Raw genomic sequence first — 24,968 nt, forward strand, 5'->3', positions numbered from 1 at the left:
GTTTCTTCAGGATTGGCCTTGTGTGTGCTGGTGGTGGTGGTGATGATATATACCAAGTGGCTCTTCTGGAGCACCTGATTCAAAACCATGCACTTTCAGAAGCCCTCTATACATGCTGAAAAGTGTTTCTGTTATGGGGTTTGGATTTTTTTGCCCTTTTGTGTGAACTACTATAGACTGTAGTCAGTCACTTCTTGTGTTACTGTTGTCAGCTTGAAGCATAATGTCTAACTGTTGTGCTACTGAGTGTATGGTGGCGGCTCTTAGACAGTGATACAGAGCAACTTTTCCGGGGCAGATGATCTTGTTCGTGTTCCAAGTGCTCCGGAGCTGTGTTGGGATGTGCTTCTCTGATCCCATCTGACCCATGCTCTGTGTTACACCACATGTCTGCTTGCTCTGACACTGCAGGTGGGTCCTAACTCCTCTCTGTGAGAGATTTCTGCATAGTCCTAAGAACTACCACAATCAATGTCATCTTGGTATCTTTATCCTGCATAATGCAAGGAGCATTCAGAATGCCTGCTCTGCACTGCTGGCATCCAGCCACTCCTCCAGGTGCTTCAGCTTTTGGAGGTTCATAGACTCATAGCCACTGAGTTTTTCTTCTTCAGGGCCCAGCGTCAGATGGAACTAACAATTAAAGGGTGTTCTAAATGTTGGTTACAAAGAGGATGGAGACTCCCTTTTTACAGGGAGTCACATGGAAAAGACAAGGGGTGATGGGTACAAGTTATTCCTAGGGAGATTCTCATTAGACACAAGAGGGAAATTTTTTGTGATAAGAATAATCAGCCATTGGAATAATTTCCCCAGGGAAGTGGTTGATTCCCCAACATTGGACACTTTTAAGATTCAGCTTGACAGGGTGCTGGGCCATTTTGTCTAGACTGTGCTTTTCCCAGTAAAGGTTGGACTGGATGATCCTTGTGGTCCCTTCCAACCTGGTATTCTATGGTTGTATGATGCTGAACTTGTTTTGTGAAGGCCACAACCTGCACAAACCAGAGCTATTGGGAATGGCAAAGAGGATGCTAAGTAGTTGTCACATAGGGTCTTCAGTCATGACTTCTGAGCCACCTCCAGTGTTGTTCCGTCTGTAACTTTTCAATGAGGAAGGCACTAAGTGGGGTAACTCCTACTAAATTCTCTTTGGAAGCTCCACTGTATTTATGGGTGGGGGGATGCTTGCCCTCCCACCTTCCCCCATGTTGTCTCAAAAGGCCCTGGTGCATCTTTGATTAGGTGTAGGTCAAAAGAATTTCCACATTGTGACCTTAATAACTGGGGTTGATTGGCAGGCGGTCTGCAGAGAGGGAGCAGCCTGTCCCTTTCATCTCCCTTGGTGCTGTGCAGGGACAATGGGCCAGCATATTTTCCTTGTTGTTCCTCATTTGAAAAGGGTCTGGTATCTCTACTAGGTACCTGTGACATGGGGGTCTTGATTGGGGTCTCATAAAGGGCCCTGTCAGTGTGTCCAAAGGCCAGGAATACAAAGGCGATCAGTGGGTGGGGGTCTCAGCTGACCACTGAAGAAGGGAGGGGAGGGTCCTGGAAGCAGTGGAGGGAGAAGCAACCCCTGATGGGAGACCTTAAAGAGGGGAGGGGGTTGGAGGCGGCCCATTTTTGTCCCGAACTCATCAAGCACATCTGCAGAATTGTCCCAGCCACTGCCTCCCGGTTTCAAAAGAAAATGATCGTTTGATAAACCGTCCTGATTCACGACTTTCTCACAAGGGAGGGAGACCCACCTTTGACCTCTATGATTTCACATTGGGCCCAGCTCCCCCCCATCCAATTGCTGGAGAAACTTTGAAATGCATCCTTTGCGCTCCCTCTCTTTCTCCCTCTTTCCCTTCACTCTCTCTTTTTTCCCCCCTCTTTTTTTTTTTTTTTTGTCTCCCCCTCCTCCTCTTCCCACCACCCCCACCTTCCTCTCTCTCCCGCTTTGTAAAAAAGCAGGCGTACTGCTTTGGAGTTTAGGCAAGTAATTAGTAAAATCTTTTCTGTAGCACAATAAAACCAGAGCGCTTGGCCTGCATATTCCCACAATTTACATACTCGCGGGCATTTGAGAAAACAGGTGGCATTCCTAGTGCATCACTGCCTATGAAGATCATTTGGAAGGCAGGAGGGGAGGGTGCTGGGACCCACTCGCTCCTGCGAGCTATAGGAATGTGCATGAATATATTAAAATGTTTTCACACAATGCGTGTATTTTCCAATGGGAAGAGGCGTCTTCTGGATGAAAGGCGGCTGGCCCAGACACAGGCCTCATCCGAACGCTCTTTCCCACTCGGGGTTTGTTTGCATGGACCATATAGAGAGGGGGCCTGGCGGGGGAGGAAAGGGCAAGGGTGCTATCTATGAAGAGTAAATCTTTGTGTGCCTCTTACCCACTCCCTGTCTGTGGTCCCAGAAAGTCGAGTTATGAGGGAACAGTGTCTGCAGAGGGGGGCTGGAGTGGGGAATCATCAGGACTTTCTGCAAAAGCTTTTGGAGGCATTGCAAACATAGAGAGGAAATAGGTTGTAATGGAGCATATAGTGCTCTGACTGACGGGTTTCAGGGACTGCAGCAGGAAATGACTGAGAGGGAGCTGGCTATCTTGGGCAGTATTAGCAAACTGCCTATTCATAACAGAAAACACTCTTGCAGTACTTTTCCAGCTTCATCTTATTGTCCAAGAACAGGCTGCTCAATGCTCAACCTGGGCAATGTATCCAGCTGTTCCTCTCCTTTTTCCGAAAGGGGAATTGTTCCAGGCTGTGCCGCAGGTGGAACCCAGCAGTTCCCGCTCCATTTCAGTTGGGTACCACTTAGCTGTGTTGCCTCCAAAGATGTTCTTTGGGTACTTTCAACTTGTAGGGTATTGAGTACATGTATGCTGAAACTTGTGTCTAGAGAGTGTACATCAAGGATTTCCTTTCTAATGGACAAGAGTTGAAGGAGAGAATTGAAGTGAAGGGGGGAGACGGTGAACACAAGTAATGAATGTCTTGGCTTAGGAGGAGGGGGTGTGTGTGGGGTTCAGCCCCAGGGATACTGTTTTATTTGAGAATACTGGGGCAGACTGCAAAGGGGCCTTGTTGGTGGAAACGCTAGGTTGGTGGCTGGATTTTTTTTTTTTCAATTTTGGTGAAAATGCTTTTTGAAATTTCTATGGGAAGTGGTGTAGTGTCAGCATGGGGATCTGGATGCCTGTCTCATATGTGCTACAGAGCCTTTGTAGAAAGCTCTTCTGGGCAGTCATCCTGTCCAGATGGGTTCTGCCCTGAGGATTTACAAGCCTGCCTGCAGCCAGCCAGAGCCACGGCAGCACGAATTTATGGATGCCACGAAGAGCTATTCCAAAGCCCACACAACCTAGCTCAAGCCCCTGCTCTCCTGAAGAAACTGATCAAACACAGGTCCCAGAACAAGGCATAACCTATTTACAGAGGAGTAGGAAGAGCGTTACTGAGATATTTTCCTTAGCTAAGCCAACTTTCTTTGTCCTTTCTGTTCTGGACAGAGTATCTCTGTTGGCAGGGGGGAGAGAATGTATTCTCCAACCCTGCAAGGAGCTGAACAATTCAGCATCTCAAAACCTTTTGCAAAAGAGTATTCTTGCATGGCAGCTATTCCTAACATGGATCTGCAGAAGTAGCAAAGCTCTGTAATGCATTTTCTCCCAGCTGGCCTGCACTGGTCATACTGGTGTTGGTCATGGTGCAAAGGTCTCTAACCTTTTGTTGGAAACAACCAACTACCCAGCTGGCAAGAGGGCTTATTTTTTATTTTTAATTATTGTCTTCCCAATTCCCTGCTCTCCCCCTTCATCTTTCTGCATTTCTTAAAGAGGCAGTGGAGGGAAAAAAAGCTTTGGTTTTTGTTTGGGAAGGGGGCTAGAAAGGGGGACATGGCCCCTGCAACCTCTCATAGGGGTGTCTTGTCAGGGCGCGGCATGAAGGGCACAAACAGATCATAACCTTTAAATGAAAATGCGATGGAGGGGAGAGATGAAAGCAGTGAAACAAATTAGATACATCTAGAGGGGGTGCTCAACTGGAGAAAATTAGCATTTCTTCCTAATTGGAGTGCAGGGCATTCCATTACAAGGTTTCATTACAAGGAGGGAAGCACTGGGCCTCTTTGGGGAATTCCCCCCTGCCCTCAGTTCTTCTAAAAGTAAAGAATATATTTGGGAGAGAACTGAGGGAAGGATGGAATTTATCAGATTGAAGGTTGTGGACTGCTGCTGGAATAGGATTGATAGTAATACACCAGTTCTCTGTTTGTTAAGAGAAGAAAGTGATGATTGTGTGCACTTGAAGTCAAGTGCTAGTCGGAGTTTTCCTGAAGGAAACTAAATAGTTTACAGGAGGCTGCAGGTGATGGTAACTTTCTGATGCTGGTACTTGCTGGATCAAATTGGTAGACTGTATCCAAAAGCTTGTTTGAAGCACAGGGATATGTGTTTTATGACTAAGTTCAGTGGAGTCAATTCAAGTTTGCCTTCTACTGCATATCAAGTCCATGCTGTGCAAAGCACTTGTTTGAGGCAAGTCTGTCTGATTCTGCCTCTTAACTAGAGCTGTTGTGTCCAACGGGAATTTGGAGAGATCCTTGGGAAGGCAGTGTCCATCTTCCAGTGCAGAATGTCTTGTGACGGCACTGGGGCTTGTGCATAGCTTTGTGGTCCAAATAGCTTGCACCACCTTGAGAAGCAGACATACATGGATGCTCTTTATATGGGCATATTTATGTATAAATGGGTGTTAAGAGTAACTTTGAGGGAATTCAAGTGACAAGGTTTTGCATTGCACCTCTGGATTAGGAGGGGAGGGGGAGGCAGTTTCTTTTTTCCAAGCAGGTACTGGATTATTTATCAGTCAGTGCTCTTGGGAGAGGGGGAGAAAAAAGAGGAAAAAAAGAAAGGCAGATTTTCTTCAGCCAAGTGGTAGGCAACATATATTGCTCGGCTAATCTGTAGTTACAAAATTTCCTGTTCCAGCTGAGGAGAGGGAGTAAAAAAGCACAGGAATGTAGATTGTAGGAAACTGCTGAAGGAAGAGTCCTGTCTGCACAGAAAGTGATTCCTAGCAGAGTGGGACAGGGTTTATGGCAGCAGTGCTGAGCTGGCTCTGTCATCTGTGTGCCCAGGATGAGGTTACAGATGACATGAATTTGCAGAATTCATAAACATAAATCTCTGACTTAATCCTTGCTGCTGAATTTGGGCATTTTGACACAGCCCACAGGAATATCTTCAGGCCTAGAGAAAATACTGTTAAAATGAAAGCATGGCTCACAGATGGGCTTTCTCCCATGTTGAGTCTGGCACTTATCGGGATGATGATATCTCCTATCCCAGCCTTTTCCAGCCACCTCAGTTCTCGCAAAAGATGCTTTGCAAATTGTATAAAATGAGAAAGTGCATCGGTATGACTCTAGATTAGTAAAGCAAACTACGTTTTAAACACTGGGGGACGTAGAGAGGAGATGGGAACAGCACCAGAGTGGCTGGAATCTGGAGAGGAGCAAATAAATAGGAGGAGATAGTCAGGTTTGAAGGGAAACTGGTTTCTCTGAAGAATGGGAATTTCTTTTCAATGTGTGCAGTTGTGCATCTGGCTTGTGTGCTAATATGCTTGAAATACAGCATGCCAGAGTGCCCTTTGCCTGCAGCTAAACTTCAGCTTCCCTTAGTAGCTGGCATCCTGCATCTCTGTTGTGAGTGGAATCAGACACTGGAAACATGTGGACAGAACTGTGTGGCTATGACTCTCTCCTTGGCTCCATTGCCTCTGGTTTCTTTTTCTTTCAGTGTGAAACTACTCCAGACTGGAAGGCAGATTGGAAGTTCTGTTCCCTCTGCAGTATTGCCTGTAGTGTGTTCTGTGGTTCACGTCTTGTCAGGTCTTCTCTACCTTCCTTCCCACCTGCACAAAGCACAACTGCTGCAACCATTTTCTTGCTCTAAAGAGATGTTGTGTGTTCATGACATTCCATTCACCATCTGTGCATCTGCCTCCATGTGGGATGTACTCCTACTGTTTTGTAGATATCCTGACACTTCACAGGTGCAGGGCTAATTTGGGGCCAGGTATTAAAGCCAGCTTTTAATGTGCATTGCCCTAATTAGTAAATCCTTGTTCTCTTCCCTCTGAGGTTGAGGTACATGTTCCTCTAAGTCTAGCTGTCCATCAAAGAGGACTTGAAATGAGGCCCTGCTATGGTTGGTAGATACGGGAGCTAATGAAGAGAGAGAGCCCATTTCCTTTGAGAAGAGAGACCTGTACCAAGGTGATTGATAGTCCAACAGATTTATTAGTGTGGGGGCTGGATAGAGGCTTGCATGCTGGAACCCAACAGCTTTTTTTTTTTTTCAGGGGAAAAAGAAGTCTGGTGGTCATCTGTGTGTGTACCTCTTGCCCCTCCTCCTGCAAAAAAAACCAAACCACCTAAAGAGAGAAGTGATCAGAGGATGCAATTACAGACTAATGTGTGCCAAGCAGCAACTGTTACTATTGCTGTGCTTGGTCTCTGCCTCCTGGTGCAGCTGTCTTATGGTTTGCACCTGTGCTTTGTTCAGTGACCTGCCTTGCCTGTTCAGGCTGATTTAATGAGGGATGGGGATGGAGCAGAACTGTCTGATGGAACAGGATTTCTCTTGCTTCTTATTTTTTGTCTTGTGCAGAACATTGATTAACACATGTGGCCTAGAGCATGTTTTCCTTTTCCATATGCTCCACCTGGATTTTCTACTCATTGACAGTGGAGGAGCAAGGGACCCTACTCCAGAAATTAGGAAAGCAATAATGTTTCTCTACTAATCTGTCTTCTGATGGTCTCAGAGCAACCTGAGGGCATGAGTTGTGTGCAGACCACTTCAGATAAGTTTGTAGCCTTGTCAGAGCAAGGACTTCACGTTTCTTGTATGTGATGGAAAATGTCAGGTACTTTAGTAGTATTGAATGCAGGTGAACAGTGCTGTTCCCGCTGTGCAATGGTTCTGTCCTCTGCTTCCCAAAGTATGGTTTGTGAGACCCTGATGGTTCTCAGGCCTGTGTTTGCTCTAGCTCTCGCAGTGAAGCCAGTGATATGGGTCCCTGCTGGTCTAGGAGTGACTGAGACTGGTTGAAGCCTCAAAGCTTGGAGCAACCAATTAACTCTAACCTGCGTCAGAAGGGGCAATGAACCAACAGGGTCTGAAGAGGAGATATAGGAGAGTAACATTCCTCTGTACCAAGTAAATGGCTGCATTACTAGTTTGTAACTTGTTTTTGTGGTCTTTCCTCATATTTGGTGCCAAGTCAAACACTTTGCAGAAGTTATTGATATTTGATTGCCTTCATTATCCAGTTTTGGTAAATACAGTCTGAAAAGAAATGGAGAGCAGGATGGTGATGGGTAAAACTTGAGTGTGGAAGTGTTATTCACCAAATCCTACAATAGTAGAACCAGAGACATTTGAAATTACTAGGAGATAGTATTTCTTCACACAGTTTGTCATGAACTTTCTGCTCCAGAAGGTTATGGAGGTGGATGATGCCAGCAGTTTTGAAAGGGATTTGACAGATTCATGGATAGCAGGTCCATAATGAAGGACTAGATGGGGATACATTTTTAAAAATCCTTAATATAGCAATTGTGGATGCTGGGGCAGTACGAAGAGAATGGCCACTAAAAGTTGCCAAGTTTACCAAGTTTACGTGTTCTTTCTAAACAGCATCTTTTAGTACCACTACTGGAGACAAAACAGTGAGCTAGATGGGCCACGGCTTGACCAAGGTGGGCATTTCTCATGGTCTTTGGCAATGATGGGTCAATCCAGCATCTATCTATCCCAGTGTTTGATGTCCAGCAGTGGTCAGTAGTAGATGTCTAGGGAGAAGGGTAAGAAACAAGACAAGTGCATAAAGATTCTTTCCTGCCTGTTCCTTCCCAGCTTCCAGTGAAGGAGAGGTTAAGGTTCTCCTGGCTAGAGCTCTGCTCTGTTGATGGTTTTAGTATTTTTACCAAACCATCCCAATTCTAGTATCAATGGCCTTGTGTGAAGCAGTAGCAAACCACCAGTGTTGGAAATACTTGCTGGCCAGTTGTTATTTACAATGGACTTCACCTGTAGGCATTCCTGAGATGTGGTAAGCTCATCATTTCTTTCCAGTGCAACCTCTGACTGGAGTCCACAGAGATGCAGCCTAACCTGAGTTGTTGGTCGTGTAATTGGATCTTGTGTATCCACATGATAAAGATCAGTGGCAGCTTCAACTGGGACTAACTTGCTGCAGAATCAAATACTGACATTTTAATGTGCTCATTGCACTGGAGGGTGTGTGAGTGAGCTCAGTTCTGGCATTTCTTTATGTGGGTGTTTGACTTGCCAAGTCAAAATGGTTCTTTTAATAACTGTGGTTTTGGATGAGATTTCCTAACCTCTCAGAGTGCATGGGAATAGAGCAGGCCATGGAAGGGAAAGGAGGAAACTGTGGTTTCATGCACCTGCCCACAAAGCTGCCTGTGCATCTAAAGCTTCCAGACTTCTGTTCCTTGAAGTGTTGGAGGACTGACTGCCAGCAGGTTGTCCTGTTTCACCTGGATAGCAACTTACTAAGGGCCAGGAGCCAGTATGGTACTTCATATTTCTTTATCAGATATTTCTTTATCAAAGGATGTGTTTTAGGGAATCCTCTTTTCCATTGCAGACTTTGGAGATGTGTGGCTGAAGGGACTTCTTCTCAATCCTTTCCAGTGAAACCCTTTCCCTCCTACTTTGTTGTCTCTGTTGTCTGTGTGGTGGTGTTTTTTTTTTTTCCCCCAGTATACTGACATTAAATGTCATAATAAATTATTATTCACCTTCTTGCCTTGTCCTTTCCCTGCCTCTACAAAATCTGTTTTGCCTGATCCCTTTCCTGTCTTCATCTGGCTAATCTCAGTTATCAGTGAAATTTAATAGTTCTTGACCTGCCTTGCAACCCAGCCTGATTACAGATACTGAAGATGATAACTTACACTGTGAACTTTTTTTGTTGTATATTGTTGTCAGGATGGTTTGAGCTCTGGCTCCTGCAAAACTTTTTCAGTGGCTTTTTGCCACTGTGTGATCTGTGTGGGAGGTGGCCGCTAAACATCCTTATGCCTTAGACATGTGTTGTCTGGTTGTTTAATGAAATCTCACGTGCCTTTCTCTGCATGCAGGGCTGGGGCTTTCTGGCCTGACTGGTGGGTTTTGTTTCTCACTCTAGTGCTTGCTCACAACCAAGGTTGCCCTGAACCTGCAGACGAGGACAGGGGCTTCATCTGGGATCTTGGTCGCTTAGGGGCAAACAGATGAAATGCTCCAAACAGCATGAAAAGCCTGAAGCGAATCATATTGCATAGAGTGAAGAGCTGGGGAGGGGGAGGCTGCCTGGAGCTTTAAAAGCAAGTGAATTTAGGTCGTTGCAAGCGTGTCTGTGTTGGGGCTGGAATGATCAGGGCAGGAAAGCTCTAGGAGTCATTTCATGGCTGAGTTAAACACAGATGAGGCTTTGCTTGCCTCCTCCACAGAGCACCTGTGTCTCCATGCCTCAGTGTCCTGGAGCTCTCTGTGTGCAGCATGTGCTACGTATACACACTTCTCCCCTTTCACATTTCCAGGTCTTTAGCTTCTTAAACCCCTTTGAGTATTATTTCCTACTCCCTTGCTGAACAACAAATTGAGACTTCATTTGAATTTTTTTTAAGATCACAGAGCTGAGGAGGAAGATAAAGCATTCTGTTTTTAAGTGATTTGGCTTGTTTCCCTGTAAGCATGAACAAGTAACAGTTTCTGCCTCTGTATGATGTGGAGAAAGAACTGCTGCCCTTTGTGGGAAGATGATAGAAGTCTACATTTGAGAAGTCCTCCTCTTCTTTCACACCCTGATAACTTGAAAAAAATTATCCCGAATTGGGAAGTTTGAATTTGGTATACGTGTGTGTGTATGTTTATGGCAAAAGGAATAAGAAAAAAATAATTCAGGACTTGTGGCACCAGGAAAACAGATTTCTTCCCATCTCTACTTTTAAACTGAAACATTATTGGGTTTTAGTTGTTCTGGCAAACCTGAAAGGATTTTCCCCTCCCCCTGACCTCACTGGCATGTGTGGATTGCTGGCTTATTGAAAAGTCATTTTCTGTCATATGTTCTAAAGGAAAAGTTTAGATAAGCTGTCAACATATATATGCATTTTAAAAGAATCCTTGTCAACTGGAAACTCTGCCAGTCACGTCTGAAAGTATATTGGGATTGGCAGTTCTGAAGCTTAAAAAATAGAAAGGAGATATTTTTAAAATAGGAGAGGTTTTGCAGCATGATTCCTTAAACATTTTCTGCTCATGGGCACATGTTTAGTTTTTTGTCCAAAGCAATGACAGCTGGACTATTTACTTAAATCAGTTCTACATGTCCGTTTGTTGTAGAGTGTGGGGTTGTAAGAAGAGAAAGCCCTGGACACTCTAAGGTTTGTGATAAGGTGTGAGCATAGGAAACATTCCATGTCTTCTCCCACTTTGAAACGGGCCTGGTCAGCTTGGGTCTGCTTATATTTATTCTTCGTGTCTGCTGCCTAGATGCTGGCCTTGATTTCATGGCAAGCGTATTTTGTTCAGAAGTGTCAAAAGGTTTTTTTAAAGGAAAAACTCTCGAGCATTGATGAGCCGGAGGCGCACAGGATCTAGCTGAACTCATTTCTGTGGGGAGTACTTAAAACGGTTTGGGTGAGGCTGCAAAAAAATTGGATTGAAGTTGAGAAATGGACCTTTCTGTGGGAGTCTTGAGTAAAATGCGAAAGATGTAAATGATCTGAAGAGAAACCAGGGTATTGTGAGACGGAGTTGGGCAACTTCTCCAGTTTGCCACCTGCTGCAGCATTGAGTCACAGCTGTGTATTTTAGGCAGCTCAGAAATTACAAGTCTGTGCCCTAGGGGTTGTGCTGCCTGTCTCCTTGATACATATTGAGTTTCTGAGGATCTTTTTTACTTGTTGTCAGGATTTTTGTGACTGAATCATCTCCTAGGGCTTGCTCAGCACTCCTGTGTAACTGGTGCTCTGATCAAAGTGGGCATCTTTTCACTTGCCTACTTTTCATTTGGTTGTTGTTGCAGAATAAGGACCAAGCTTTTAGATTGTCACAGTTCTTGCTTTCCAGTAGTATGCTGCAATCATAAGGGACACAAGATGAGTATTTTCAAAATATAATAACATAAAACCAAAAAGGCCTTATCGCACTGGAGCTGTGATCAAGTCAGCTGAGCAGGTTTAATTTGTCTATGGGCCTGGAGCTGACCAGCCAGGACAAGGACTTCTATTCAGATGGCAATGGTGATAATTCAAAGGAAGTGTAGATCCTAATAAGTCCTGAGAATCAACAGAGGTACTGTGCCACGAGATGCCTGTTTCTGACTTGTGGGACAGCTGATGCCAAAGTCTGGTGTGACACAGGAGCAATACACTGGAAATCATGTGGTTTGGTAAACACACATGCAGCAGGTTTCCTGGTAGATTCTGCTACAATCCTTTGGTTCTGCAAAAAGGGAGGTGGAATAAGTGAGGTCCCACTATGAAAAGCAGTTTTGCTTTGCTAAGGGGAAATGGCTCAACAAAAAGAGAACCTGGAGCTTTCATTGCTGTCCTCCTGGTTCTGCTTGTTGCCTGACTTTTGGGGCAGATGCTGAAAGAGGTGAATGATTCTTCTGTGATTTTTCTCAGCAGTAACAGTTGTCACTCTGTCCTTGGCACAGTTGTGGCTATCCCGTCTGGGACCTGTGATGTCCAGTTTCCTCTCTTCAAGTCTGTTGCCTGCCTTAATCTCAGTGCAAACGTAGTAGACTAGAAATCCTGTCCTGGGAGTGTAGCCTACACCAGGCCTTCAAGAATCTGTCATGCATCACACCTCTTCACATGCTCCTATTGTACATCACTGGATCTCTTTTCTGCTTTACCCCTTTATTGGCATCCTGCACTATCCTGTTCCATGGGCTGGGAGAAGATGCCTGACATAAGCTGAGCTCCTCAGTGCATGTCCCGCCACTGACCGTGCCCCTGCTCTGCCAGGCAGGCTGTCCTACTGCAACCCCCTCCTCCTACTCGCCCCAGATCAGAGCCCCCGAGAGGTCTTTGTCCGCCTGTTGAGAGCAGCCCCTGTCCCGCCATTCCCACATGGCGCACCCTCCCCAGCAGTCCCCTCCCCATTCAGCAGTTTGGGCTGAAAGAACCTTGGCTAATTACGCCGGGCTGAAAATTACCACTTTGCTGCGTTCTCCTGCTGCCGGGCCCATTTGTGTGGGGCCTGTAGTTAGAGGGAACAAAGTCCCCCCTGTGGAGCCAGGCAGGCCCCAAGTGTGAAGCTACAGGTACAAGCAAGAGGGGAATGAAGGGAATAATTACCAGCTTCTCCAGGTGAAAGCCATGTTAAAACTTCAATAAGCCAATTAGGGGCCAGGGTGTATGTGGGGGGAGAGTCTCCCCCACCTATAAGTGATTCCCACCAGGCAATTAACAGAAATCATTTTGCAGAGGGGAGGGTAAGAAATGGCCCTTAGAAATTGTCTTGGGATTGGGGGGGGCTGAAGCAGCACAACTGCTGTAGTGGTCCTCGTGGACTCCAACCTCCTGGCTCACTGTGTGGCCTGAAAGTGTTGGTGGGACTAGGGGGAGAGGGAGGAGGGAGGAAAAATGGCAAAGAAAAAGGAATCGCTGGAGCTTTACACCTGGGCAAGCTTTGAGAAAGTGAGGGCTGGAGTTCAGGGCTTCTTGCAAGGCTGTGTGTGGGCCCAGGGCACTGAGCTCGAGGGGGATGCTGAATCTGGGGACGTGGGTGAGGGTCAGGCTCAGGGTGTCTTCCAGCTTGCGGGGGAAAGCTGATGGTGTCAAGTCCAGAAGGGAGGGGAGTAGGTGCTGGGTGTAAAGGCTAGAGGTGGGTGTTCAGGTGGGTGAGAACTGGGTGCTGGGCCTTCAGATATCTGCCTGATATATTTGCTGGTCTGAGGGTGCCCTGCCTTCTCCCAGGGGCAGATGGTATCTCATGTCTCTCATCCATGGACCACATTTTGCCGCTGCTCTGCTAGCAGCTTCACCCATTTCTTCCTTTCAGTTGGTTCAAAAAATCCAGTGGATTTGCTCAAGGTAGAGTTTTTATGAAGTCACCTTGCACTTCCTTTGCACTGTATTGCAGATGGCATGTGCAGCAGTTGGGGGCAGAGTGTGCTGTCTGGTGGATACCTAGCAGGAGTCTTGCCAGTCTATTTGAATGGCTACTCTGGGAAGCAGAGCAAGAGTAGAACATAGGATGAAGTTGCTGCAGATGGCTGAGATCACCCTAGTGATGTTGTAAGAGAGAATGCATAGTGTAATTAAAGAAGTCCAGTACCAGCTTTGGTTATTTCACCTGCACTTGGAAAAGAAGAAGAAACAATTAAAAAAAAAAAATCTCTAAACTCCTCAGAACACAAGTGTAACCTTAGTAGCAACTTTCTTTGCCTTTCTAATGTTACAGCTACTGAAAATGAAAAATGTCCCATGAGGTTTTATTCTGATTACCGATAAGCTGAAATTACCTCACTGTAGTTGTTTTTAACCACCTGGACTGACCTGGAAGTCACTAGACTTCAACCTTTTTTATTTTTTTTTCCTTCCTTTTTCTCCCCAAAAAGTTTTTTTTGTGTTAGGACTGGAGAACTGTATTTCTTGTATAGCCCAGCTTTTAGATTCAGAAGTGGTTTCTCAGCGGTCACATTTCGTTTTGATTTGGCTTCCAAGGTGTAACGCCAGTGCATGCCTGCAAAGAGAGCTCTTTTCATGGAAAGGCCTGGTAAGAATGCAGAGACAAAACAGTTTTGACGTGGGCTTTCTGCCCCCTTTGATGTTTGGTATGTGTTGTTCAGACCAGTGCCCAAGTTACATACTGGATTATGTTTCTTCTATGGTTTAGGAGTCTCTTTTCCTGCAATAACAGTAATAACTTGATCATCAGTTGGGGATTGAGTCTGGATAGAGCTAGGGATGCAGGAGTTCTCATACAGAGACCTCTGTCCTGAACAAGTGCTCCATGCCTGGCAAGCCCAGATGTTGGGGGAGCAAGGAAGCATGATAACGAGTGTTGGACATATCATACATTAAGTATTTTACACTGTTAAACAAAGGTTATCAAGCCTTTCCCTTTAATGAAGGAGGAGGACTGATATCAACCCAGTAGAAATACTTGTGCAGCCACAAAGGCAATTCTGTTTGACGTTCTGAAAAATGACAGCAGCGCTGTGAAAAGCACTGTTTGAATATCCCTCTTGTATGGGAACATCCAGGACCCTCAATCAACTTTATAGAGCTAGTCTGAGTGTGGTCCTGTTCTGGACATTTACTTCTCCATAAAAGTGTGTGTCATGTGGAGTACTGGAGGAAGAAGGGTGACATTTAGATGCCAGCAGCCATAGGAACATCAGGATTGTAGGTGGACTAACTCATTTCTAATAAAGGGTATTTTCCTGTTCAGTGCTGCAGTGTGGAAGAGGCCTGTGTGCATTTGTCTGTCCTACCTGGAATCTCTGCCTTAAGTTGTTGAGCTCAGTTTTTCTCTGGAAATGGGGATTATGTTCTATGTCTGGTTGCATGTTTTCACAAAACTTACCTGCTGCAGGGCTGACAAAGTGACAGAGAACAAGATTATTGGGATGACTTGGGCAGACAATATGGGGTGGAACTGCAAAGCAATGAAGGCAAGATGAAGCTGTTTTGGTTGGGTACCTGCTAATCAGCTCGCTAGAGTAGGGGTGATCCATCTACCATGCTGGGTATTGGGCCTTGGGGGATAAGGAAGGCTTATTCTGTTCTTCAGCCTGTGGGTCTCTCAAGTCTAGAGCAAGACACTGGAGTTAGAGGCCAAGGCAGAGGGTTGGAGAGGTAAATCTCGGCATTCCTTCTACCCCGAGGCATGCAGTAAGTGATGTGGGAGACAATGATGCAAGCATTTCTTCTATCAGAAGCACTGGAGTTCTGCCTCAAATGTGAGACTTCACTGTTTCAACTCAGCATCTCTACAGTGCCCTTCAGTACAAAATGCAAATGCCTTTTTTCTGGGGACCACTTTGTGCTACTTCACCTGGGGCTCGAGGCAGCATGTGCATGAGCTGTTTGTCTGTGCCTGTGTCACTGGTGCTCCGTGCTAGACCATGCTGGTTCCTCTTGGAGCAGCAATGGTTGTAAATGTTGTGGCATTCATGCAGCTGTCTTTATGCATTTTGTTTTCTCTCTGTGTGGAGTCCTTGGTGGCGAGTGGCAGAGCTCTTCTGTACTTTTCTCTGTGGGAAATACACAGTGCATATTGTGAATGTAGTTCAACCCTGAGCTGACTGGTGCTCTGAGGGACGCTGCAGCATATACATGAGGCTTAAGGAACAAGGAGCAAATGTGCCAGCACTTTCCAGTCCATTTTTGGTACAAGCCTGGTCATTTGCCTCCAGCTGCTGGTTCTATTTGGCAATGTTATTCACCACTGAACAAAGATGAGGCTATGCTGCAGCGGGCCTCTGCTTGCTTAGGGGACCTCAGTCCTCTTATTGAGTCCAAATACAAGACTATCTTACGTGCATGCAGGCAGTTGCCCCAAATATAAGCTCAGCTCCAGAGAACTCTAGAAGCAATTCTGGAGTAGTGCAGGGATTTGAGGAGACTGCCAGCAGACTCCTAAAACCAGGCTTAAACCAAGTGCAGTGTGGATACCCTTGAGCCTCAGCAGCCACCAGCACAGATAGAAAATATTTAAGTCAGTTGGATGGATGTTGTTTTGTTTTTCTTGCACTGAGGGTCTGGAGTTGAATCATTGCATGGCAAGGATGCGGAGGGAACATGGTACATGGGACTGGAAGGGTGGGAAGGCTCTTGAGGACTGAGGAATATGGAAAGACCTAGCCTGGAGCCAAAAGCCAGAGGGAAATTGCAGAGCTGTAATAAATTGGATACAATCTGCATTTGTTATTTCAGGCTTCAGACAGTTATATCATGTGTCATTGGCTTCTTTAGTTTTTCCAGTCTTACTGTCTTCTAAATAGCCTTCCACTCCCCACATTCCCTGTTCTGGAAAGTTGTAATTTTGGCCCATTAACAGTGGCCAGATTTTTGGTGCAACTGCCTTACCTGCTGATTTTTGTTCAGTTTGCTGCTACTGAGTTGTTAGTTTATAACCCAGCTGTCCTGACTGATTTCTGAGACAATGAAGGTGGTTCAGTTCTCCGGTCATCCTGCAAGAGGCGCAAAGTAGGGCTAAAGGAATTGGTCTGGGGCAGCAAAGTAGCAATACCAGCCCTGCATGCCCACCTGGTCCTGGTTTTGTCCAGCATTGCCTGAGTCAAAGCTAGGTGGGATGTCTTGCATGTTTGTGGTGCCTGCTTTCTCATGGAGAAGAAAATGCTCAACTGATGCTGTGCTTTTTTTTTTTCTTCCTGCAAATTAAATATCCCTGAGGAAGGAGCACCTGCTTCCCTGAGCTGTCTCCCTCCCTTTGTGTGTGTCTGGCCTGCTGGAGAAGCCTCATACTGAAGGTGCCAAAACTCCATGCGCTGAGTTTTCGACCCCCTCCTCTCCCCTTCACAATGTTGTTACTGTTGCATGTGCTCCCCAGCCTCCTGGGCTCTTCAGCAGGGGCTCCATCAAGTTTGTGTGACCTTAGCACTGTATTCATGCTGGAGGAGTTACCTTCCATAATGATGTCAACTGATGAGGTTAGAAGGATGGTGGCGGTCGCGATAAGACATGACATGTTCTAATGATTCGCCTTAGCGAGCTGCGTGTGTGTGTTGGGGGGGCACAGAGGGGCTTGGAGAGGGGAGGCGGGGGCCCCACAGGTGCCGACAAAGACTTTGACCTTTGCTGCTATAATATCAGTGTTTCACAGGCAGGGCGGTTTGCTAACCCACTTTCAGCCCATCAAAAATTGATTTAATTGCAATTTTTTCCCCCAATTAGGAGCACTGGAGCTTAACTAATTGGAGTAATAGAGAGTAATAAGGCTCTGATAAAAAGCCTTCCTCTGCCTCCTTTGTATCTTGTGTCATCGCCTGTCAGAGGTCAGAGAGCTTGCATATTCTATTAGGCAGAGTTGCCTTCATTTGTACAAATTAGTTTACCCAACAGTAATTAAAATGCCAGTGCGGGTCGGGGAGAGCTGAATACAATTGATGGGCACGTTGGTGAAGGATTTGACAGCTCTGGTGGCCTCCCTTGCCAAAGCGTGTCAGTGCTGAATCAAAGGCTACACAAACCCACAGACCCGTGCGTTTAACCCGCGGCACCATCGGCACCAACTGCTTTCTCTCTTCTCCGCTCTCCGTTTCAGACTTGCTTTCTCTTCTCCTTCATTTCTCATCCCACTTGAGAGTTTTTAAAAAAGATGTTTCCCATCTTTGAGCTGTCCTTTCTGTTGATGGCTTTCATAACACTGCTACCAGCCCCCCTGTCGTCTCCCTTGGTGCTCCCCCTCGTCTCCCCCCGCCTTCCACGTTTGCAGCTGCAGGGCTCTGTCGAGTAATAACTTCTTTGTTTCCCGGTCCGATGAATCTCTGTATATAATAGTCTCCAAAATGGAACAACGATGTCCCATTCCAGGGGGCGGGGGAGCGTGCGAGGAGGAAGGAACAGGCTCTTGCACGTGTCAAGCAGATTCTGGATTTGAAATCCCTTAAGAGCAGAACAGGACTTGAGAAGCAATCTGTTTACAGTACAGGGGAAAGGCGCAAGCCTGGGGCACAGAGGAAGCTGAGAGAAAAGCAGTTGGAAAAGGTCTGTTTCAGCCAGGTTCCTTCAATGACTTTGCATTGTAGGATTCCTGTCTCAGGCAGTGCCTGCTCTGAAGGCTGGGCTGATGGTGAGGAAAGTGTGTTGTACAATGGGGTTTGTGTCTCTGGAGCTAAGACTGTCTCCAAGCCTCATGACAAGCAGCATCTTTCCAAAAGGACTGTTGGGCAGCTACATCTTACCCTCTGATTCATCCACATCTGGCAATGTTCTGTCCACAATGGGGTAAAGAGGGATGCCACAAGTGGGGTGAAACTGTGTAGTTGGCGCCTTGGGAGCAGGCATGGGATCATTGCAGCTGGACTGTAGCCAGAGCACTGCTGCTGTTGCCAGAAATGCCAGGGGATCTTCAACAATCACAAGTCGGTCAGATGGAGAGAAGTTCTTGTGTTTCTTTCAACAGCATTGCCAGGATGTGTGTTCTCTCTCATCTCCTGGCCCAGCTTCTCTTGTGGGAGAATGATCTCTATTGAAATATCTCAATATCTCTTCTGTAGCATAGAGGAGTTCTGCCTTCAGTAGAAGCAGTTTTCTTTTTTTTTCTTTTCTCTTTCTCTCTCACTTTTCTGAGCGGGAAGTCTGAAATGGGAAAGAGAACATCAAAGTATCAGATGAGTTGGAAAATGCGTTGCTTTGGACAACAAAATCATGCCCTGTATGAATTGTGTGTCAAAGCTCTGCAAAACCCTTGCCTTATGGTACAGCAGAGGTGGAAATTCTGTGTCGTCTTGCATGTTTTTACCTCCTGGGTGATCCCTGTGAAGACAACATGCCCTGTTATGGAAGCCCTGCAACAGTGCTCCTTCTTCCATTAAAGGAGCCTTTTGTAGGAAATGTGTGGTGTTGGTACCCAGCAGGTTTCACAGGCCAGAGGAAAGCTTAGTAGTGAAGGGACTTTGCACCTCTGAGGCCATATGAAAACTGGACACAGTACTTTTTATGAAGCTTATATATGCATCTGGTCAGTGTCTGTGTACATCAGTAGTATCATATATACTTCAGAGAGATGGGTTGTCCCTGCCACAATATATATTGAGTATCTTGTGCTCTCCTCTTCCCAATTTAGTCTCTCTTCAATCTCTCTGACTCCTGAAAACATTGTAGGCAAAATAAATGATTCTAATTTAGTAACTCAGCTTGAATTGTTTCTTTTGGGCAGCTGGCAAGAACAGTTGTGAAGATGTTGCATTCTCTTGGTCAGAGGTTTTTGGTGTGTGTGCTCTGTGCTTCCTAAGACAAAAAGCCTTGTTGAAGGTAAACTGAAAGAAGCAAACCTGGCATAAGGCTTCAGTTCTGCTGAACGATGTCTCAAGTTTTGGAGCTGAGCTTTACATGCTTAGCTCCAATTTGCAAGTTGTTTTAGACCAACCAAAGCTGACTTGCATTGCCCTTTTGCTTGGAGTGAAACTGTCACCTCTGCGAGGTTCCCAGTTAAGAGAAGCCTGGGGGTTGAAGGTGTGTACCTGCAGACCAGACTCAAGGTGAGGGGTCCTATATCATGCCCCAAGAATCCAGACTTCCAGGTCACTTCCCTCCCAGGCTTTGGCAATTTCTTATTGGTACCACTTCTTGTGCATGTCTTTTGAATGCTGCTTTCTAATCTTGGCAGTGAAGGTGCCCCACTCTTCTGGGAGAAGTCTTATCTTTGCTTGCTAATGGGCTCCAGCCTGTTAAAGATAAGGCCTGCAAACCTGATCCTGCTTAAGCATGAGACAAAATTCCTGTTGACTGAACGGAGTCAGCTTTACCCAGAAGATACTTGTTTGTGACTCTGAAGCCTGTATGCAATGCTGGAGAGAAATCTCTTTATTTAATGCTTTTTTTTTTTTTTTTTTTTTGGAGGCGTTGCGGGTAAGCACTGAGGAAGGAAAGCTAAAGTCCAGAACTGACAGCATGAGTGGGGATTAGACCTTGCTGTTCCTCCCACCTTTTTCTCCCTGTTGGTGTGCCTCCATGCTAATTTAGACCTGTGGCAACCATCAAAGCCTTGTGCATACCTTCTGCACAAAGGAGGCCTGTCTCCCACGTGAGGGCGTTCTCTGCTGGGACAGAGTCAGTTTGTCCCCCAACAGAAAAATCTTAAGCATCAAATTGCCTGCTTGACTGACTCCCTGACTGCTATTATGTTTCTAACCACGGTAATTGGCTTTAGTAGTTATTAATGGATTATGTTTGAGGAGGGAGGGACAAAACCCAACACCTAGCTTTGTAGCTGAGGGACTCCCTGACCAAAGTGCTGCTTTCCAGACATGGGGTTTGACCGGTGAGCTGTCAGAGTGCATGTCTCTTGCTTGTTTTCCTCTGAGATGGGAGATATTGGCAAAAGGGAAGTATTCCCTCTTGTCCTGCACTATGGTGAAGGGAAGGCAGCTATTGAGCAGAAGCCCTGTTTCCAAATACAAAATGCTGCACACTTTCCAAATTGGTCCTCATGGCTGCTGCACAGCAGCAGGAATTGGTTTTCCTTAGGCTCTCAGACGTTGGGCAGGGACTTCCATGCAGTGGAAATGTGTGCACACTGCAGCACCTGTGTAGAGTGCCTTGTGTTACAGGCACATGAGGCCAACTGCATGTGCACTGCCAATGAACCCGGGATTTTGCATGTAAGACAGCCTAATTGGAGAGACTTTGAAATAGCTCTGGTGCTGTGGGCCTTGTCTGGCCCTAAAGGGCAGCTGGGAGTCACAGGACTTTTGGACATCTCCAGATATGTGAGTTTGGGTAGAAGGGATAAAGCTGGCAAAACAAGAGAGCCTCGATAGCTGTAGCTCTTAAGAGTCCTGAGTTCTGGCCCTACTTCCACATAGCTCTTCTCTGGCTTTGACTGAGTTGAGTGTGTGTTCACCACGTTGCTGCTGGATGCCTTGTTTCTTGCAGAAGTCAAGGACACTACAGGAGTCCCTTCCTGCTACAGTAGAGGCTTGGAGACACCTTCTGACGATCAAAAGAAGAATGTTGTAGAGGATCAAAAAAAATGTTTAAAACCTGCTATTTTTACAGACATGATGTTGTGTCCTTATTTTGCTTTCCTCTTTCAGCTCCTGTCCTCATGTCATGCTGCAAAAGATGTTGAGGCAAAGCGTAGAGCTGGCTTTTATTTAAAGCAAGGTCCATTTCCTGCATTCATGCCTTTCTTGTTGTGATGGCTTTAACATAGCTTTGGCATTTTATTCTTGGTAGCTGCAATAAATGTGGCTTTTTGAGAGGTCACTTATAGCTCACTTAGAAATCTTTGTATGAGCTGCTTTCTCTTATTTGGACTGAGGATAAGAAGTTGTCACAAAACAGGCAGTGTGGTGTGGAGAGGTACAGCACCCATGTTCCCACAGCTTGATTTTAATGATTTGTTCCTGTCTTATCGACTAGTTTGAGGCCAGTGTCTATCAGGTGACCTCTGGAGCCAGCATGTGCAGCTGGGACATAACATTGCCAAAGAGGACTTTGGAATGGACCCTGCTGGAGAGTGTGAACTGAGCCAAATATTGTTGCAGGAGAGCTGTGCTGCCTGTAATAGAGAGTGCTTGAGCACTGGGAAGGGCAACCTGATCCAGCTTTGAAATTGGCCCTGCTTTGAGCAGGCTGGACCAGAGACCTCTGTTCTGTGATTTGTTAGGCCTGTGATGCTGCAGCCAATTCATGAGTGTGCTCCAAAGTTGCCAGCAAACAGAAGTGAGACATGAACTAGGAAGTAACAGGGAATTTTCCATGGGATCTTTCTGCAGCTTGCAGTGCTGACTGTATATGCACTGTGCTGACTACTGTGCCAACTGTTTTGAAAATGTTGCAGTTTACAGCTGCTCCTGTTTTAGATTTTCCCTTTGCATATGCAAACACATCTTTGTCCTGTCAGTTCTCTGCAGTTGTGATCTGCTGCATCTGGGAAGCTGAGCTACTGGGAGCTCTGAAGCATGTCACCCTTTGCTGCTGCCTGCCCCTTGTGAAATGCATTGGAACATGCTGAAATAGTCTTGGACCAGAATTCAAAGTCTGTCTTGTAGCCTGTTTTCTCTGTCTTGCTCATGCACTATTTCTTCAGAACATGAGGATTAATAAGTATTTTTTCTTGTTTGCCTTTTTTTTTTTTTAACAGCTCATTTGTGACGGGGACAGCCTGCTGTGGACACACCTCACCTCTGAGAATCTGGGACATTGAGAGGTGAGTGAGCTTCAAAGTTACAGGGGAAAACTTGATGAGAAAAGTAAATAACAATGAGAAATGCAATATTTGAGATACCATAAAGTCATTGCTTTTGTCCATGTAGGCAAGGGATTTTTAAACCTGAGATGTGAGATGGAGTGGGGACAGAACAAACTCTTGTGGAAAGGTGTATTTGGAGGGTGTTTCTGGTTCAGTAGGGAGAAAAACAACTTTTTTTCCCAGCTTTTCTAGTTGATGGCACAGCCATCTTCTTTCCTTCCCATTACCAACATACAATCCGAATATGCCCATTACACTTTCCTTTTCATCTGTCTCAGTTGATGCTTCAGCCTGAGCCAGAGGGGTGAGGAAGGTGACCTGCATCCTCCCACTCACCCACTTGCCCATAGTGCTCAGAAGCCAAAGGCAAAGGCAGGCTCTACAGCCATCTTGTCCTGGCTGGTGTTTCTGGTAGCTCACGGAGGCAAGGAGTGGTGACAGGTTATCTACTGGAGTGATTTGGGCATGTTGTCTTCTCTCTGTCTTAATAAGCATTGAGGAGGTTAATTGCTGTGGCCTCTGATTTGGGGCCATTGAGTAATTCCTGTTGGGTAAAGGTGCTGACCTTAGCAACTGGGGAAAAGTTGGGCTCAAATCCCGACGTGAGACTCAACTGCTGACAAATTTGAAACTCTCAGCCTGGGGGTCTTTGTGTAGTGATGGACACATAGGAAATATTTGGCAGGATTATTGAATGGCAGCTCAGCTTTCCAGGGCTGGTATGCCCTGGGTAGGAGTGGCCCAGCACAGATTATCAAGGGAGTGCTGTCAGGATTGAGGTGAGCTGGTGGGCTCTGGGAGAGGAGAGAGGGGAGCAATGGAAGAAGCGGCCCGAGGGCTGTCAGCAGAGCTGTATTTGAGGAAAGGAAATAAAAGAGGATTGATGTGGATGCAGGGCAGGTCTGAGGATAATTGCCTTCTAATCTATAGTTGAGGTAGTTTAGATTGTCTGAGTTAACTGCTTCAAAAACAAATATAAACCAGTTTCTTTTTCTCTGAAGTAACAAAAATAAAGACTTTGCAAAGGATGCATCTCACAAAGGACAAACTAGAGCAGGAAAGACAGTGCCAGTACATTCAGCTCTGGTGCATGTTTCTCAGTGACCTAGTCCAATGGTGCCTTTGGAGTACCCCAGAAGGATGCAGGCTGTGCTGTGATACCCCTGCCCATCAAGTCTTCCGGCTGTTCTTGAATAGAGGCATCTGACAGGGGTGAGGAGATAGGCAACCTTCTCCCCCCTACTTCAGTCTCTCTGACAGCCTTTCCCAAGCAAGCCTGAAGAGATAATAAAGCTATGTAGAAAATAGGATTAAGGTAATGAACAGGCACAACGGAGTTTGATCTTTCAATAACGTCAAAGCCTGAGTGACAGGCAAATAAAAAAGCCAAGGCAACCTAGGCCACTGGGCCTCTGTTGCGATGACTGCAGTGTCAAACTTATTCTCCCCTCTTCACCTGTCACAGCAGGAATGCACTGTGCCACTGGGTCTTTTCCTTTCTGGGGACCTGTGTTGAGCTGGAAGTCTTGTCAGCACGTCCAGGGCAGGAGACTGAGTAGGGAGCATGGCCAGGAAACTAGTGTGTGAAGCTTGATATGGTCATTCATAGTGAGTACAGAGCTGTCCTTCCAGGTCTTGACTTCTCCATAAACTGTTCTTCCCAGCAGAGCTTTGAATTAATTTTCAAAGGCTCCAGTGGTTTCCAGAAGCAATCTCCTTGGGAAATGTTATTTCTTCCTTCGAGGCTTGTCCATGTTGTCTCTCTGGTCAGACTCCAGAAGTGAGAGAAAGGCATGGAAACTCAAAATCTTAGAGCTACTCAGGAGTGAAAAGCTCCTTCTGTGCTCAGTGTGTCCTAATAACATCTGGCAGACAGAACCAGGCCCTCCGAGTTTGCTGCTTACCCCTTCCTTGTGGCCACAGAGGGCCAGAATCTGACCCACAGAGGCTGAATGTGGAAAGGACATTATCTCTAAGAGCAGAGTCTAAGCAACTTTTCTGTCAAAAAAATGAGGCAAGATAAAGCAATGCTTAAGATGTGTTGTTTAAAACTACAGGATCCTTAGCACCACTTAAATGTTTAGTGCTGTCCAAGACCAGTTAGTTGAGATAACTGGTTTTTTTTCTGCATGGATGTATGTGTAAATAACATTGCAGCAGTTTCTGTGGCATTTTCTTCCCTTGGGGTAGGTGGTCTTTTTCTCCAACAGCTGAGAGGTAGAACATGCTACAAAAGGATTTAAAGCTTAAATAACCTTTTGTGTACTGATCTTCTTAGTTCCAGGCCAGATAAGTCCTTGGCTGGTGCTTGTAGCTGTTGGTCATGGTATGTTTTCGTATTTATGACCTTCGCTGTTCCCTGACCCTGGGGTGGCCATTCTCATCCCTCCAAGAGGAAGGGGATAATGTCTTCACCTGGAAATATGTTCTGGGCTATGAAAAGGGCTTGGTTTGGTTTGGTGGTGAGGACATTTTTAGTGGAGAAAGGAAACGCCTCTTGCTGCAGCCCACCCCCACAACTGTCTTTCATTTCTGACTCTGTTGAGACGATGGTGTTGGATCAAAGCCACAACAGGCAGCAACAAGCAATTGTCAAGGGGAGTCTAAAGCAGAGGAATGACCACATAATGCCAAGATGCTGTCTCTGATGGCTGAAATTCCAGCTGCTGCTACACCTGGCCTTTTCTCCTGTAATGAAGGAGGATTTTTTTTTTCCTTATGCTTTTGAAGCTCGGTAGCTGCACCTCTGGAGGACATACCCCACAGATGCTAGATTGTGCCATCTGATTGCTTTTAGATGTGGAGAAGTTGCTGTGCACTAATTGTCACTAAGGATCAAACTGTGTGTGGGGAGGGGAGCTATGGATAATGTAGGTGATTAGAGGTCTGCATAGGAAAGGAGAACAATTTGCGGTATGGGCCACTGGATGCTAACCTCCTTGCGTCAATTGTCAGGCCTTGCTGACTCCTTGGC

General features: G+C 45.9%; 1 protein-coding gene across 1 annotated transcript in view; it reads left to right on the forward strand.

Annotated features, from left to right (window-relative positions):
- Nucleotides 1–24,968, forward strand: part of FBXW4 (F-box and WD repeat domain containing 4) — a 62,251-nt gene that overhangs the window by 25,268 nt on the left and 12,015 nt on the right. Inside the window, 1 exon segment of the mRNA XM_082052726.1 lies at nt 21,887–21,952. Coding sequence (XP_081908852.1) covers nt 21,887–21,952 — 66 coding nt within the window.

This window comes from Streptopelia decaocto (genome assembly GCF_964273445.1).
Source record: "Streptopelia decaocto genome assembly, chromosome: 5".
NCBI classification, from domain to species: domain Eukaryota; kingdom Metazoa; phylum Chordata; class Aves; order Columbiformes; family Columbidae; genus Streptopelia; species Streptopelia decaocto.